Source organism: Malania oleifera, chromosome 2 (genome assembly GCF_029873635.1).
Source record: "Malania oleifera isolate guangnan ecotype guangnan chromosome 2, ASM2987363v1, whole genome shotgun sequence".
Lineage (NCBI taxonomy): Eukaryota > Viridiplantae > Streptophyta > Magnoliopsida > Santalales > Ximeniaceae > Malania > Malania oleifera.
In genome coordinates, this window is record NC_080418.1 from 135,681,874 (window position 1) to 135,698,899 (window position 17,026).

Sequence of the window (17,026 nt, forward strand, 5' to 3'; positions counted from 1 at the left end):
ACACAAATATGCTTTTACTAGGAAATGATGAAAATGCGTTATGTAGATATGTTTTCAATGAGAAATGATGAAATATAATATACAATTATGTTTCTACTGAGAAATGATGATAAATGAGAAATACATATATGTTTTATACTGAAAATAATGATATGTGAGATATACAGAGATGTTTTATACAAAATTGTTGAAATGACATACACACAGATATGAGATGAGATATTATATGGAGAACTTGGATGTATATTGGATTTAAATTTAATGATTGTGTTGTTAAAGTTATGATATGAGATTCTTAACTTTTTCCTATCCTATTTTCAGGATGGATCCTAGAGACAAGGATGTAGAGGTTGAAGGAAGAGATGATGCGGAGACTTCCAGTGAGGAGGACTTGGACATCTCTATGATGCTGAGGGGTATAGCTTGGCAGGTCAAGGCATAAATGAGGAAGAATCCGAGAGAGTAGAAGTGTCCACCCTCAGGTCAGGGCTACAACATCAAGGAGTTCATGAGAATGAACCCTCCGGCCTTCGTAGAAGGACCTAATCCAGTGGCTGCAGAGAATTGGGTACAGGAGATAGAGGAGATCATGGCTGTACTCAATTGCACAGACGAGCAGAAGGTCCGTTATGCCACATTTAAGATGACCAGAGATGCAAAACACTAGTGGCTTTCTGTGAAGTTACTAGAGGAACGGAGAATGGTAAAGATAGCACTGACCTAGGAGCGATTCAAAGAGTTGTTCTTTGATGGGTATTTTCCCTTATCTATCAAAGAGGAAAATATTGAAGAGTTTGCTAACCCAACCTAGGGAAATATGACCGTTGGGGAATATGCAACGAAATTTATGGAACTATCTCGCTTCGCACCATTCTTGATCCCGAACGAGGTAAGAAAGGTTAGAAAATTTGAAAAAGGCCTGATACGCAGAATTTATGAACTGGTGGTGGGATTCTAGGTCTAGAATTTCTCAGATTTGATTGATAAAGTTTCGGTGCTGGAAAAGAGCATCTAGGGCAGTACAGAGCCTACAAAGCAGAAAAAGAGGCCTACACCATTCAGTATTCAAGCTGAGGTTAGTCAGTGATTGGGGAAGAAAAGGAAAGATGCTATGGGCTCGAGATAGGAGATAGGAGATCAGGGTTATCTTGGTTATTAGGGTAATCAGTCTTACTCCGTATGCCAGAAATGTAACAAGAGGCATAAGAGTGAATGATGGTTTGGGACTCCTAAATGTTTCAGGTGCAATAAACTGGGGCACATCAAGAAAAATTGTCAAGAACCGTTGCCTGTTATACCTGTAACGAACCAGGACCGGGGGAATTAACAGATACCACTTGGCAGAGGTGGTCCAGCACGAGTTTACTCGTTGATTCAGCCTGTGCCAAATAATGTCAGGAACGCAGGTATGAGTTTATATTTAAGATAATTATGATTTAATTTAGTTATGGATGATTTGGAAGTTTATATGATGATGTTATTTAATTATGGATAATGTAGAAATTTATATAATGATATGTACTGAATTGTGTGAGATAGTTAGTTGATTAATTTTAGAAATGTCAAAAATGATCGGGTAGCGAATTTCAAGGATGAAATTCTTTTAAGGAGGGAAGAATGTAGTAACCCGAAAAAAAAATAATTATATTATTAATCAATTAATTAATTAAATATTATTAAATTAATTAATGAAATAAACAAATAAAAGGAATAGTAAAAAAAAAAACTAATTGGAACAAAGATATATATATATATATATATATATATATATATATATAAGTAATGTTATATGGGTATATAATATAATATTATATTACTAAAGCTTCCTGAAGAAGCCTTCTTCACATACAATTTGAAATTCGATTACATTTCAAATCTGCGCTTCTCATATCTCTCAACATCTTTTTCCAGCCCTTTGTCTCCTCACTTCACTCTTCCGTCCCTCCTCTCTTGCACCTCAATTTTCTCGACAAATATTCGATCGATTGAAAAACGGAAGATACCGTTGGTTTCCTATCTCCGCCACCGACATTCCTACCTGGTGGATTTGTCGTAGGAGCGGCATAGACATCGCTCTTGGGGAAAGGTATACTTCCTCTCTTTTCTCAATTTCTCCTTAAATCTTCAACTAAATCGATGATCAGATACCACCACAGGGTCCTAGTCTCGATCGTCGTTATTTTGGTAGAAGCAAATTTTCAATTTGGGGGTCCTCGGTATCACTCCAAAGCGAGAGTGAGATTTGGGGAATTAAGTAAATTGGTTCTATTTGAGAATTTAATTGTTTATTTGGTATTTATGGGTCTAAAAAATGTTAAAATAGTATTTTATTTAGAGTTGATTTAACGGAATTAGGATTTTTGATTTAGGGTTTGGGTGAGCGTTGCAGGTATCTTTTCAAGGTCCCTGTTGGCGTAGTTCAAGAACATAGGTAAGGGGGAATATATATTAAACTAGGTTTTATGAATTAAATGGATAAAATAGATTATGTTATGCATATATGTAGATGTTTCCATATAGGTTTAAAATGCCAACCGTTTAAATTATAATTTTTGAGTCTAGGGCTGTTTTATTAGATATGTAATTGTGAAAATGGACTGATGAAAGTGAAATATTTTTCAGGATAATTGTGTAGGAAATTAAAGGTATACTCTCAGTATATGAATGATAAATGAGAGTTGACTTATTTTACAGAAAATGTTTGAAATATATTGCTAAATTGTGTTACAGGAGTAAAATAGAAATTTGAATTGTGTTATATGTATGAAATGCAGGTTATATAGGAATTACAAAGAGAATAAAAATGTGTTATGAATTATATTGCATGTGATTGTTATTCAACCATGGATAAATGATGAAAAATTGAAAGAAGTTGTAGTAGCAGAATAGGGCATATCTATGTGGACTAACTGATGAACAACTGAAAAGAGCTGTAGTAGAATAAGGCATATCTATGTGAACTAACTGATGTACAACTAAAAGGAGCTGTAGTAATGAATGCAGAAAATAAAATGGAAAGAATGAAATAAAAGGTGAATGAAATGTGAAATGTGAACAATGTAAAATGGGAAAGAGCCACATAAAGTGAAATGCTACGAAATGTCAAAGCTAAGAACATGAACAGATGAGAAATATAGAATAAATGACAGACAAAGTAATGTATTATTATAGTATTAGTATTTATGCTAGTATGATATGCATTTATATGAGCGAGGCAAACTCTTCACCGAGGGCTTGCTGAGAAAGGCAAGTGCCCTAATAGGTATCAGATGTGGAAGTAGACTGCATAATGTATTAGGGTAGAGGGAGATTACTTGTATGGGCAGACAAATTTCCTTATTCTCGAGAGTCTTTGCTGGTAAACCATTGTTTGAACTGTATGAGTACGAGATTACTTTTTCACCTGAGGGCTTACTGAGTAAGGTAAATGTCCTGATATGTTTAGTTGTGACCATTGGTTGCCTAAAGTATTAGAGTAGACGGGTGTTATTTGTATGGGCAGGTAATCACCTCAATCCTTAGGTATTCTCATGGGTAAAATACCTTACATGTGTTTGATCAGGTTCAAGAAAGGATTTTAGAAATTATGATAATGATATGCAAATGATGAATACATATACTTATGTTATTTACAAATCTCATGTTGGCCACACGATGATTTAATATATTATTTTTTTCCTTACTGAGATATGTCTCACTTGAATACAAATTTATCTTTTTTAGGACCTTCACGTGATCGAGCTTAGAGAGCTCGGGGTTGTTATAACATTTTTGGATATAGAAAAAAAAAAGGGAATAAACTTTGATGATACTTTTGGGATGTTTAAGTTTTATATTTTATATTTTAAGTCTCTGAGTTGTGAATACTGGAAGTTATAAATTATGTTTTTGGAGATATGTATATATGTGGATACAGGTATATGAACAATTTATTTTGGAATATAGATAGATGTAGAAAACTCTGGTATTATATTGATTAAGGATTGTAGTTATGTTTTTTGCTGCGTAATTTTTTAATGAAATAATAGGTATAGGAAAATGGATTACGTGGCACTCGGGTCCCACCAGGTGGGTTCGGGGCGCCATAGAGCATGATTTAAGTAGAATAACGTGTTGGGCCTTGTTTTTGGGTTTGGGGTGTTACACATACGACTCTCTCCAATTATGCACAAGTGGAAGAGTCTAAGGTTCCACAAAAAACACCTTTCTTAGGTTGTCGAACTCTCCAAACTCATATGATAGGATAGTATGAGAAGAGAATAGTGTATAAAGATGATATTTAAAGCCAATGTTTTAGGGTCTACTTATAGGCACACAACCTAAAATCAAGATGTACTTAGTATTTTGAATTTATGAATTACATCAACCAAAGACTCAATAAATAGATGCCTAACTTCAAGGTATATGATGCCTTTTTTGAGAGACTCAATTAAATAGATGTCCAACTCCAAGGGACATGTCATTTCCAAGGTGATTAATAAATTTTGATATTATTAAAATATTAAAATAAACTAACAATGCATATTATTTTGTGACCAAAAGTATCTTTATTTTTTGAAAAAAGGCTAACAACTCATAAAAGATATAATTGTAAATCAAATTGTGAATAAAAATATTTTTATTTTTTAAAATAAATTTCAATAAAACTAACATTTTTTTAAAAAAAAAAGTAAATTTATGTTACTGTATATAAAAGCATGGATTGTGTAAATCATCTTATTGACAAATATATATATATATATATATATATATATATATATATATATATATATTTGAAATTAAGACTGAATATTTTTAATAGAAACAAAATTTTATAATATGTATACGAGGAAAGTAAATTCAACCAACATTAGATAAAATCACATTTGGTAGTGTTGGATGCATGAATTTGGAACAATTGAATTACAAATACAAGAATTTGTATTGGAATTCCATAGTTTGACTAAACTATGGGATGGAAATGAAATTTCAAGGCGAATCCAAATTTATTGTTAGGATCAACTTAACCATGAGATATGATTTTGGACATGTGTAATTTAATTTTTAACCATATCATGTAATAGTATAATTGAAAAAAATGCTAAAAATTATAAATAGCGAAAAAAAATCCTAAAACATGACCAAATCTAAGGCCATGTTTACTTGGGGAAGACATTTTTTTTTTTTTTTTTTCCATTTTTCATAAAAGCAACATAACCAAAAATTTTCACGTTCTAATCCAAGAAAATATGATAAACACTGCAACTTAAATTTTTGTTAAATCTATTTTAGATATGTCAAACTTTGAACCTAGAAAAGAAATTTTTATTTAGCCAAAAAAATGGCAATACATATATACAAGTACAAACATTGTAAATAATTTTTTAGTAAAAAATATTACTAAATTTTTAAAAATAAAAATATTATTTTGAAATATTAAATTCAATAACATTAACTCTACTTTTAAAAAATTTATTTTAAGTGGGTCAAGATTTGGACATAAAAATACCATTTCATTCAAAAATAAAAAAAAAATAAAAAAAAATAAAACAAGCAATGGTATTATAAATGTTGAATAAAATGTACATCCTCGAAAAAATAGGTAAATCCTTCTGATATCTTCTAAAATTATTGCAAAGTGTCTAACTAATATTATTTAGATAGTTAACAAAACAATTTCCAAAAGATAAATTTTAGAAATGAAATTGTACACCTAGAAGTGCCCTCTAGATTAATAACTTTTAAACTTATTCAAAAATATAAAAAAACTTATTAATTGATTGTTAAGCAAATAAAAATAATAACAATTAAGAATTTAGGTATTAGATCACAATTTAGAAATAATGAAAAATCTACTTACTATTTTTTATTTATAATATCGCATGTTGATGTTTGTTTTTTTTTATAATTTTAAACACAATATTATTTTTATAAGTAACTTTGCATCTTCACACTTTAATATTTGTAAACTAAATTATAACAATATATTATTAATTTATCTTTAAAATATATAAAAAAATTATTCAAAAGTATAAAAATATTTTATACTATTATTCACATAAAGTTATGTGCACGTAACATATTTACAAGTAATGATAATAATAATGTTATTAACCAGCTGAAACCTGCAATGCGTTGGACATAATTTATAAACATAATGTTTAAAATTAAATTAAATAATTTCATAAAAAATATAATTAGTTTTTAAAATAAATGTGATCAAGTACATCTTTAATATTCAAGTTCAAATTAGAGATACTATGCACGAAAAAATGTAAGACACTTTTATACTATGACATTTACATAAAGATAATTTAATCATTAGACCGACTAAACTTTAATTAGTATATTCTTCAAATAAGATAAATTGCATGGATGATTATTGTCTTATTCAATGATTTTTCATATTTTATACAAAAAAAAAATACCACAAACATTTTTATTGAGTAAATAGAGTGACAATATAAACAATATTGATCAAGTTTCAATAATAGTATTGTAACATGTCTTGTGAATATAAACATAAATCAACTTTTGCAAAACAAAAATAAAACTAAGCACGACTTTGTCTTGTCAATTATTTAACAAGATGTAATTTTTTCAAATAAAAGTGCTATAAATGATTATTAGGAGTTTAAAGACAAATAATCGTAATCTATGGTGAATAATGAAGGCTCAAGAACATGCACCACATATCTTATCTCGCACTATCCAATTTTAGCTAATTACATAGTTTTCAAGAACGATCATCGATATCTTTTCTCAACTTGAGAATGCATTTTCACAGTAGAAGAGTTTTCATTCATATGCAAAATGAATTTGACGACTAATCTTCCATCATGAATGCTTGGACCTCCATGGAAGATGGTTAAACTGAAATTTGAAGAATTAGTAACCCAATAGGCAATGGGAGAGGAGAGGAAGAGTCTTAATAAAGGTTAAAAATTTGAGTTTTAAGATAGTATGGTAATTCAATTTAACATAAGGATGAAATTAACATTAAATATTTTTGTCACTTTGAGTACCACCAAAAATGTGCCTTTACTTTTTTAGAAGTTAAGGTTACTCCTTTGTGGCCGGTTAATCATAGGTTTGAATAAAAAAAAACAGTCTCTCTACATAAAACCAGGGGTGAGGCTGCATATGCTAGGATGATCCTCCTTACCATCGCAAAACGGGAAAGCTCATGGTACGAAACAACCTTATATATATGTATGTATGTATGAAATATAACGGGCTAATTGGGGTTGAATAAGTCTAGTCTATTAATACAAGTACTTTGAAATGAATAACAATGTCAAGTCAAAAAGTGATTATTCAATAAAGAGGACTTTGAACCCAAACCAAGAATTGAATGAATCAATATACCAATTTAATGTGTTTACCTAAATTCACAACTTAATTAGGGCCACAGAATGGCAGATGAACATAATTTTCAATATTACTTGACTATAGTTTTCATCTTTACAGTGCCAAGGAATGTGTGGTTTGACTGAAAAATTTGGAATTTTAAAATTAAAATTCAATTTATCTTAAAAAAAGATATGCTTATTAGAACATACGTGCTTAATTTGGGCAAAATAAAATAACAAAACAAAGGACAAGAAGATAAGATGAGGACAGTAAAAAAAAAAAGAAAGAAAGAAGAAAAGACAAACTAATTCCTTGTGGTCATGCATTATTATTACTTAGCAAAACTCCAAGAGTTGGTGTGATTTTAACAAACTCTCCAACCCGCAACCAGTAAGGCATCAAACACTTAAAATGATTGGGCCAAATCTATTACAGTATCCAACAGATTAATATCACGTCTGCTTAATTACTTAATTTGCATGCATGCTTCCATCAGGAGACAGCGACGGATTATAAACCTGCAGGACTTTCCTTCTTTGAATGTTGTGTTCAAGCTTTTGAAGATTATTTTCGAAGTAAAAAGGGGACCCAAAACTCCTACACGTATATGTGTTTTTTCCTTAATTCAGGGGCTAAAGCCAAAAGGGTATTCACTCAATCTCCTTTCCAAGCAACCCACACCATTTAAAATTGAATTGTTGTTCATCATTTGTTCATCACTATTCTGCAAGTTCAGGGGCCTCATGGAGGTTTGGCCTGAGTTCCCAAATGTTTCTTCCCTTGGGAGTGCTCCCACCACTCCTGGAGGATGCAGCTTGAGCACCAACAGTGTTTGTTTCTACAGTGTGCCAACTAGTCCCACAAAGGACACATTGAAGGCTTTGTTAACCCCCAAAACTGATGAGGATGCCAGTTCTCATTTCGACGATTTTGAATTCAAAACTACCCAGCAGCTTGATCTTGATCCTTTTGAGTTTGAAACAAGTCGAGGTTTTGAGCTGTCAAGGGATCGTCAGCAGCGGCCACAGCCGCAAAAGCTACAACGCGATGCTGGGGAACACACCCTACCCTTGATGGCCTCTGCAGATGAACTCTTTTGTAATGGACAAGTCTTGCCATTAAAGCTCCCACCTAGGCAGAAGGGTGCTAAGGATGGCAAGTGTGGTGGCTCAAGTACTTCATCTCCTAGGTCCCCAAGTTCAGTGATGAAAATTCCATTTTCTTGCCATCGTGCCTTGTGGAATGATGCATATGACCCTTTTGTGGCCGCTCTGGAGAATATTAGGGAGGAGAAAGAAGGTAAAAATGAAGGGAATCATCGGAGAAGGGCTCGGTCGCTCTCGCCGTGGAGGAATTCCACCCCAAAGGGATTCAAAGAGTCGGAGAGGAGGAACTCAAACCAGAACAACAAAGTGAGTTCCCAAGAACAAGTGAACCAATGGGGATCAAGCTCAAGTAGCCCCATTGAGCCCAATGGCTTGGCAGATGCAGGGTGGGGAACAGATCAAAACGAACAGATAGGGCCTCAAAAACCTGTGCAACAGATTGGGTCAAGCCCAATTAAGCAGGCCGAGACAAAGGGGGCGGCTTTTGCGAGACAGGTAAGGGCTATGAAAATGGGCCATGGAAGGCCCATTGGGCTTGCTCCAGCAGCCTCACTTCCAGGGCCCACAGTGGAGGCAGGAGGGAGCGCTTTCAAAAGTGGGAGGCCTTGTACCATGGAGACTAGGGGACAAAGATTCAAGAAATTTATGCTGAGGAATGCATTTCTGGGGAGAGAGAACAAAGGCAGCAAGCAAAAAGATCAAACTACAGCACTGCTGAAGCCAAATTATCCGGGGAGATTCGGTCCCAAGCCTGTTGGAAAAGCACCTTCTCTTAATTTGAATGGAAAGATACCAGGAGACTTGAACATGGCTTTGATGCAACACAGACCAAGGTTGTTTCTTTGCTTGGGTTTGGGTTTTAGAGGCATGAAGGATATGAGCTGAATGGCAGTCAGTGGTGCTTCCAGAGATTGAAAGGAAATTTACCATCAGACAAATTTCTAGTACACTAGTTGATGCTTCACATGTGGATTTGTATGTTTTCCCTGCTCTTAGTTGGTATGAACCTAATTATGGTGATGTGTGTATTATTTTGTTTATCCAAAGAGTTGATCGTAATATGCTGATGGCTGTGTTAGTGTTTTCCTTTTCCCCAGGAGATTAAACGCTGTCCAAAAAATAAAAAATAAAAATTAAGGACCCTTTCTGGTGCTGATGTAGAATAACTTTTAATTAAAATTTCGAAGTACAAACTTCTTACAACAACTTTTGAGTAAGATTAATTTTGAAATTTAAAATTACTTGTAAGCAAAGCCGTAACAGCACGACCGGATAGTGACTTATATCTAAAATTAGCCTTGGAGAAAACTTTAACAATCAAATTTCTTACTATGGTGATTTTAAATTCAAAATTGATTTCCTAACTCCAATCCAAGAATCTGGTTATCTACCATATTGTTGAAAGTTGACCCAAAAATAAAGAGCTACCATTTCTAATACAGCTATATATTAGGTCAATAAAAAAGATATCATGACGGTGGCATGATGAAAAGGATAAGATGCCATCCTTTCAAACATAATATTTTTTTTTTATTGGCCATTTTAGACTAAGTGTACCCAAGAATGTATCTTGTTATGGATCCTCTCACCCCTTACCTCCTATTTTATATACATAAATTTAATTTTCCTTTTATTATTCGCACCGACGCATCTAAGACTGTGCAAGAGACTAATTTACGTCATTGAAGTTGATCCAGCTAACCCTCTACTCTCATTATTTATGGTCAATTGCCTTATATTCTTTCAGTGATCTTTGGGGAATTCAGCAATCTCAGTGAGAAACATCCTTTAAACTACTGTTGTGCATCTTTAGGACAGCTCATACATTGTTATAAATATGATAATTTGCTTGTTCCAAAGCTGACCTTGAGAGCAATTGTTTGGACCCCTCTAGGGACATTCTTGATCTTGATTAACTAACAAGCCTGAGGAATTCTTGGCGCTTCTAATGGGTTCTGTCTGCTCAATCTTAAAATGAACTTAGTTTCTTTTTCACCAAACAAAGCATGTGGAGTGCGAATTATGTGAAATTTTACTGAAGCATGTTTTATCAAGCCTTCTAAGCTTTCTGTTTCCCCTTGTGCAAGCCAATTCTATTGGCAAAGTGGAGTTGGGAGTACTCATTATCAAAGTCTGTGGGGGTGTCCTTGTGTCGCGTAAAAGCTACTGGGGCTTAGGGCTCTCAAAGCTTGAGCTTAATTTATTAAGCTCTTTTAGCTAAGCAAGCATGGAGATCTGTGTCTCACCCTCTTATTAGTTAATTTCTTCATTGGGCAGTGTCCTACATCCTGAGTACCTTTAACTGTTTTACTGTCATATGGGTTCGAGCAAAACTATGGGTTTTGAAATTAGCAAAGCATGTTATATTGTAGCTAGACATCTTCAGGTTAAAGGCCTTTACTTCATAGAAATTTTTTTTTTTAAATCTTTTGTCAAGAAAGAATGGTTTAGAGGTGTTTAAGCCTTGGACTCTTGTAGGTCTAGGGCTGATGACGATGCCCCATGTGCTTGCTTAGTTAGCTCATGTTTCTTTTCTTTGATGCTTTTATTTGTTCTTTTCTTCCTTGTTATCCTCCTCACTATTTTTTGAGACAAAGGGTCATCAATCATTTTCAGGGGTCCATAAGTTTTGGCATATACAGACCCACACCCCCACGGGCGGCCTGGGGCGGTGGTTGGGTGTGGGAGGACTACACAAAAATTAATGCCATCAATATCATTGCCGTCATCACCACTACCACCACCACCAACGTCATCATCGTTCTCATAATGACTACATAAAAATTTAGTAACATCATCAATATCATTGCCACTGCCGCCATTGCCATTGACGCCATTACCACCTTCGACAAACAATCATGTTCGTCATTGGGTGGTCGCAAGGCTCGTGCCTAAACATGTGGTTTTTGCTTTCGAGAGTGGGGAGCGATGCTTGTTCTCTCCACCCTGAGTTGAGTTGCACTTGCCATGCCAGAACCACCTGCTTTACCGTCGTGCTTTTTTTTTGGCCGGAACCCCCCATTTGTAAATATAGACATAGGCCTTTAATAAACTCTCTTTGCAACTTGCCATCTTCATGAGGCAGACATGGGATGCACAGAATATCTCAACAAAATTCTTTATACTTGCTGATCTTGTCATATGCATAGCATTATACCATCCACTTCAGAAACACGTTTCTGCACAATACTCTAGGATACTGAACTTTGATAGAATACAATTATATTTCAAAATTCAGTATATATTTATATATACATTCTTGGGAGATGACCGAGCCTATTGCCATTAAATTCTGTAAAAAAAAATTAATGATAAGAAAAGACAAATATTACACGCATATAGAGTAGTTTTATATTATAGCCTGTGGGCTTTCTCTCTGATTTTTTTTTTTTTTAAAGAAGAAATAACGTAGCCAGAAACAAGGTTGTGTTCATAGATGACTCATCTAAATTTGTATATTTTAATATGTCACATTATTTGGATGTGTTAAAGTCATATAATATAGCCATGAATTCTCTTGCCATTCACAGAAAAGAAAAAAACAAAAACAAAGAAAACAAAAAGGAAAAAGAAATGCAAAAAGAGGGAAGGGATTGGCCTCTACATTCAAGCAACAGAAACAGAAACACATTTTCAGCTTCTACAAGCTGCTTCGATAGCTGAAATTTAGTAACCATCCACTAACTAGGGATGCAGGCTTCTATGTTCGTGTTCAGTAGACCTTTCAACATGACTCTATTCCAAGACTTCAGTTGGCCAAAGCTGCTTCCATGTGGAAATCTCGCTGTTGCTACGAAGCTTTCTGATTCCGCCATAGAACCCATCTGCTTCATTCCCTTCTTCTCGATGGTCTTTTCTGCTGATTGTCGTTCGTCTCCACCGTGAGCCAGGGGTATACTGGTTGAACTCTAGCACTGCAGAGTCTGTAGCACAGATTCAGAGTTTAAAAACTTAAAATATACACATGCTAGTCCCTACTTCATTAATGTATGCAAACATATCAAGTTTTTAACACTAACTGGAACATTAATGTAAGTCAAGCAGTCAGAAAATAGGAGGACATTACATTCCACTGCTGTCTGTCAATCATCATAACATTCATAATTTATGTGTTTTAAAAGCTAAAAACTATCCTTACATGTTGCATTTTTCTTTCAAATCATTTAAAGCTGATATATTCTAACCGCATAACATCAATTCTTTTCTTTTTGAAGCTGCAGAACTTGTTTTTCTCCCGCATCCTTTTTAGTCAAGTTTTAAAGTTAATGGCAAGCTTTTTATTTGTTTATTATTTTTTAGGAGGGAAAAAAGAGGGGGGGGGGGGGGGGGGTGGGGTTGTAAAGAATTGCAGTGAGGTAGGCTTGATTGGTGAGTCAATTATTCTATGCAGCATCGATCCACGACCAGTTTGGCATGAAATTGATGAACGGTTTCAAGTGGGAAACCAAAGGTAAGTTAAAGGAAACATTATGTTCTTTCAGTCTCGTTGGCTTCCAATATTTTATTTAGACAGTGGTCATGACATTGTTGGTTAAAATAAGGACATGCTGAGAATGATTTTGTCTTGGGGACCAATGCAGAAGCACAATAGATGTGTCTCATACATAAAGTTGAGAATCAAAGGGAGGGACCAACATAAAATTGGATCTGCTTTGTCAAAGTTTGCTTTAAAAGTTCATCTCTTCCACATCTTCAAAATGTTAATTTCCTTTGCATGAAATTAGAGACCATCTTTAATTTTTTATACCAAAACTTAACCCCCACCCCCCCCCCCTCCCCTCCCCTCCCCTCTCATATTTAGTGATTTTTTTTTCCCTTTTCCCTTTCTCCATCATCTTCTTGGCAATCATATGAGAATAAAGCTCTACTTGCAAGGAAAAGATTGAAACAACTCACCACTATTATGACAAAGGCAATAATTCTCATTCCCATCGCATGATTCCAAGTGACCGACAACGCCATACCACCAACCTGCAATATGTTTGGCACACCTTATCAAGACAAGGATGAACAGTGAAGATGATTATTGAAGGTTCTTATCAATTATACAGAAAGGGCAAAAGCTTTAATTGAGTAATAAGTTCTTTAAAATGAACACGACCATTTTTCTAGCAAAACTCTTTACTTGGAATGTAAAATAGGCATCATGTCCAGGTCAATGAAGAATAGTGAGAGAGCTCAAATAATTAACAAGGGCAGCATTACCGAAGATGTTATTTTATTAATAGAAATAACCACCACGCCCGGTTTGGAGAATGTTGAATGCGTCTTCCATGAAAACATCTTTCTTTACTTTATCTATATTTTATATTGAGATGGACAGAAATATGTCATAGGAAATTAACTTTGTAGATTCTTTGTCAAATTTTCTTCCCAAAAAAGGCCGGAAAGAAGAAATGCTTTCATACCAATGGAGCTTCTACAAACTCCCACCCACCCAAAACCTAACAAGGGTTTGGAGAAGAGCCAACCAAGATGATAAGCAACGTGGATCTAGTCATATAGCTTTGAAAAACAGTAACAAAACTTATAATGACTTGAAGAAAATGGTGTGAAGGACGAACCATAGGGGAATTCTTTGTTTCGTCTCCACTGAATTTCGATGTGATCTCCGGGGCGTAAATCACTCAAACAGTCAGAGATATGAAGATCATGAGGAGAAGTATCAACAGGTGGGGCTCTTAGCCTCTCCCATGGCACACAATTCTCAATTGCAATTGCCCTCCTTCCATGTGGTGGGTATCTGCAATAAGAAAACCACATGAAGCTCACTCTTCCAAATCACACATACCATATGTTATCCATTTCCTAGATCATAACCATATGAAGAAATAAGATTTTCTTTTCCTGAAGTTAAAGCCAAGTGCCTTGGAAAGAAAAAAAAAACAATAACACTATCGAAATAAGTATGTATTAGAATGAGAATCACTGAAAATCAATCTTAAAGAATGACACCTCTCCAATTACCTGGCTTGGAAGGTGTCTGTACTGGGATCATAGCTAAGCTCAGCATCATAGCATGATAACATAAACCCAACATGCCCATTCTGCAAAACAGAACACGCTGTTTCATCATTCAAAGAAACATAACAGAACTCTGCAACACAGATAAATATTTGGACTTAAGAAACTGGGGAACGAAGACTGGGCGCAGAAAATTTTGCGGTACCTCGCGGTTGTAGACCTGAGCAGGGAACCAGAACCTGCCAGTCTCAAGAGCAAGATACCAAGACATGATCGAATTGGCTGGCTGCGAACTCTTCCTCTCACAGCAACTGTGCTGTTTTAGTACAATCCGCGAAATAGGCCAGATTCGAGACAGAAACCTCATCCAAACTCTTCGATTGCCTCGCTCGGCGGCACCCGAATCCTTCCTCGAGGCAACATGCCATTGCCATTCCCGGCGAGCAGCTGGACCCATAAGCCTACCCCATTTCTGTTTCATGTGCCTTTCCCAAAGGTGGTCACTCTTGCACCTCTCCCTCAAAGAACTGCAAACACCAGCCATGCTGCATAGCCCGGCCGGCGGAAGCCTTTCTAGTATGCATTCCAAGGTCAATTCTGGCAAGTCCAGTACAGACACGTCTCTGTTCTCCCCTGTTTCCTCTGCCATGGAAGCAGGGGCGGTCTTCTTCAATGACATTTTTGAGTGGATCAGAGAGAAACTAGCAGAAAGAGCAGTTCTGATGGAGGCAGGGAGGGAGAAGAATGGTATATCTTTCCAGAACCAGAGAGAGAGCAATCTCACATCACTTGTCCATGGTGGGAGTGGCTTGAGAGAAAGGGACTTGTGGAGGAGGAAGAAGGAGATGCAAGTGATGAAGAAGAAAAGCATCAGAAAAGGGCAATTCTCTTATTGGTTGGACTGAGTTTGGCATAAATAAATCATAAGAGAAAATCAGAATGTGGTGAATTAGCAGAAGTTGAATTGTCTTCTCTTCTCTCTTTTCTCTCACCCTCTGAAAAGTACGGAAGAAAAAGATCTCCCAACACCTTTCAGAATGTGGGTTTTTATTGGCTCGGCGAAGCCCACCAAACCCAGCAGTGGGCCTCGCGCCTCCTCACCCCAAGTCTATTCAACCAGAAGAAAAACAGAGGAATTTCACCATAACCTGACTGAAACCCAACACGAGCAAATGAGCTGCTTCTTCTTTCCTTGAGGCACTCTCAAGAAGTCTCATCAGTCGAGAGATAGACACACACACACACACACACACACACGGACACAGAGGTAAATGGGTCGTCTTCTCGAATGAACACAGAGACTTAAAACTGGAATTTCAAACTAGGCAATGGGCTTTCTTAAATTGGAAATCCCGAGGACTGACCAGATAGAGATTGGTGAATTTCAATATCAGAAACAACCAGAGATCTTTGAAAAAAACACAAGAGAGGAGGAGAGGAGATCTGGGTAGTTGCAAAACAAGCAGAATTAGGTGCACCCTCCAACAGCTTGATACAGGGCTGCATAAATTATCCAGGAAAAATACAAACACAGAAACAGAGGAGGGAGGACCCGCGGGGGTGGGGGGGCGTAGAAGACAATATCACAAAGATTATTGATGATGACGACGATGGGGATGAAGCAAATGGTAATGAAGGTAAAGTGGGGTCCTCTCACCTCACTCTATCCAACCCTTTTCCATTCATCATCATTAACCCATCAAATCTTCACCCGCAGTCCCCCTCTCAAAATCCCTATTCCTCTTCTCCCTCGCCTCTCCCTCTCTCTGAAGAAGAAGGATGGTAGGTTCTGGGTGAAGAGATTTGGAGGGCATTTTTTGTGTGGATATCAAACAATTGCTCCCTTACCAAGCAAAAATTTAAATAGAAAAAAAAATGATCAGATGAAATTTCCTTTTCTTTTTTATTTTCAATGAACTTTATCTATAACAGGAAAGTTGGAAACTGGAGGAAAATAAGCAGAACCAGAAATTATTGAAGCAACGAATCAGAGCAGTCAACAGATATTATTGGTGGGAGAGAAGTGTGGGCTCTGTTCCCCTGTAGAGACGAAACAGAGCATGGTACGGACAGGAGTCGCAACCGGCGCTCCAACGTTGCCCTTTGTTCAAATTCCATTGGATACTGTAATCGCTACGATCTCAACCGGCTACAGAGGATCAAAACCTTTTCCACAAGCCTTACCTATGTTTCGGTGTTAAGATGGCGCGTGAATAGAACGGTCCAATAACAAGTCAGGGGGTTTATCTACGCGCCGTCAGAGGAGATCCCCAATCAGCCTATAAACTGCATCCACTTGTAGACTAGGTTAGGGGGTATAATCTACGTATGTTGGTTTTTAATTCAACGATAAACCAAAACTTGATTGGTTTAATCGAGATTGGTTTTTAAGTTATAAAAGTTCATTTGAATTTGAAAATAATTAATTTTGCAAGAATATCACCGTTGTTCTATAGGACTTTTGACTTCTTTAAGCAATTTAAAAATCCCACTAGAAAATTAAAAAAAAAAAATTATTTATAAAATTGCAAGAAAAAGCTCTAAAATGAGAATAGAAAACTTTCGGCATTCCAATTTGAATGTTGACCAATAAAATAAAACTAGACAAATAGTTACGATTCCCG

General features: G+C 35.8%; 1 protein-coding gene across 1 annotated transcript; it reads right to left on the bottom strand.

Moving 5' to 3' along the window:
* Positions 1–11,888: 11,888 nt before the first annotated feature.
* Positions 11,889–16,416, bottom strand: LOC131149259 (F-box protein At2g32560-like). The gene is made up of 5 exons (XM_058099553.1): positions 14,608–16,416; positions 14,406–14,485; positions 14,003–14,181; positions 13,335–13,409; positions 11,889–12,361 (listed from the first exon to the last, which is right to left on the bottom strand). Exons 1-5 carry the CDS (start codon positions 15,271–15,273, stop codon positions 12,174–12,176), a joined length of 1,188 nt encoding a protein of 395 aa, XP_057955536.1. The 5' UTR covers positions 15,274–16,416; the 3' UTR covers positions 11,889–12,173.
* Positions 16,417–17,026: the final 610 nt, after the last annotated feature.

Bases quoted from the DNA above. Each gene is read 5' to 3' on its own strand.
- LOC131149259 (XM_058099553.1), bottom strand. From the start codon at position 15,273: ATGCTTTTCTTCTTCATCACTTGCATCTCCTTCTTCCTCCTCCACAAG. The intron at 14,486-14,607 runs GTACCGCAAAAT...TCTGTTTTGCAG, and splicing joins CTCAGGTCTACAACCGCGAG to AATGGGCATGTTGGGTTTAT. The intron at 14,182-14,405 runs GTAATTGGAGAG...TTCTTATTGCAG, and splicing joins ACAGACACCTTCCAAGCCAG to ATACCCACCACATGGAAGGA.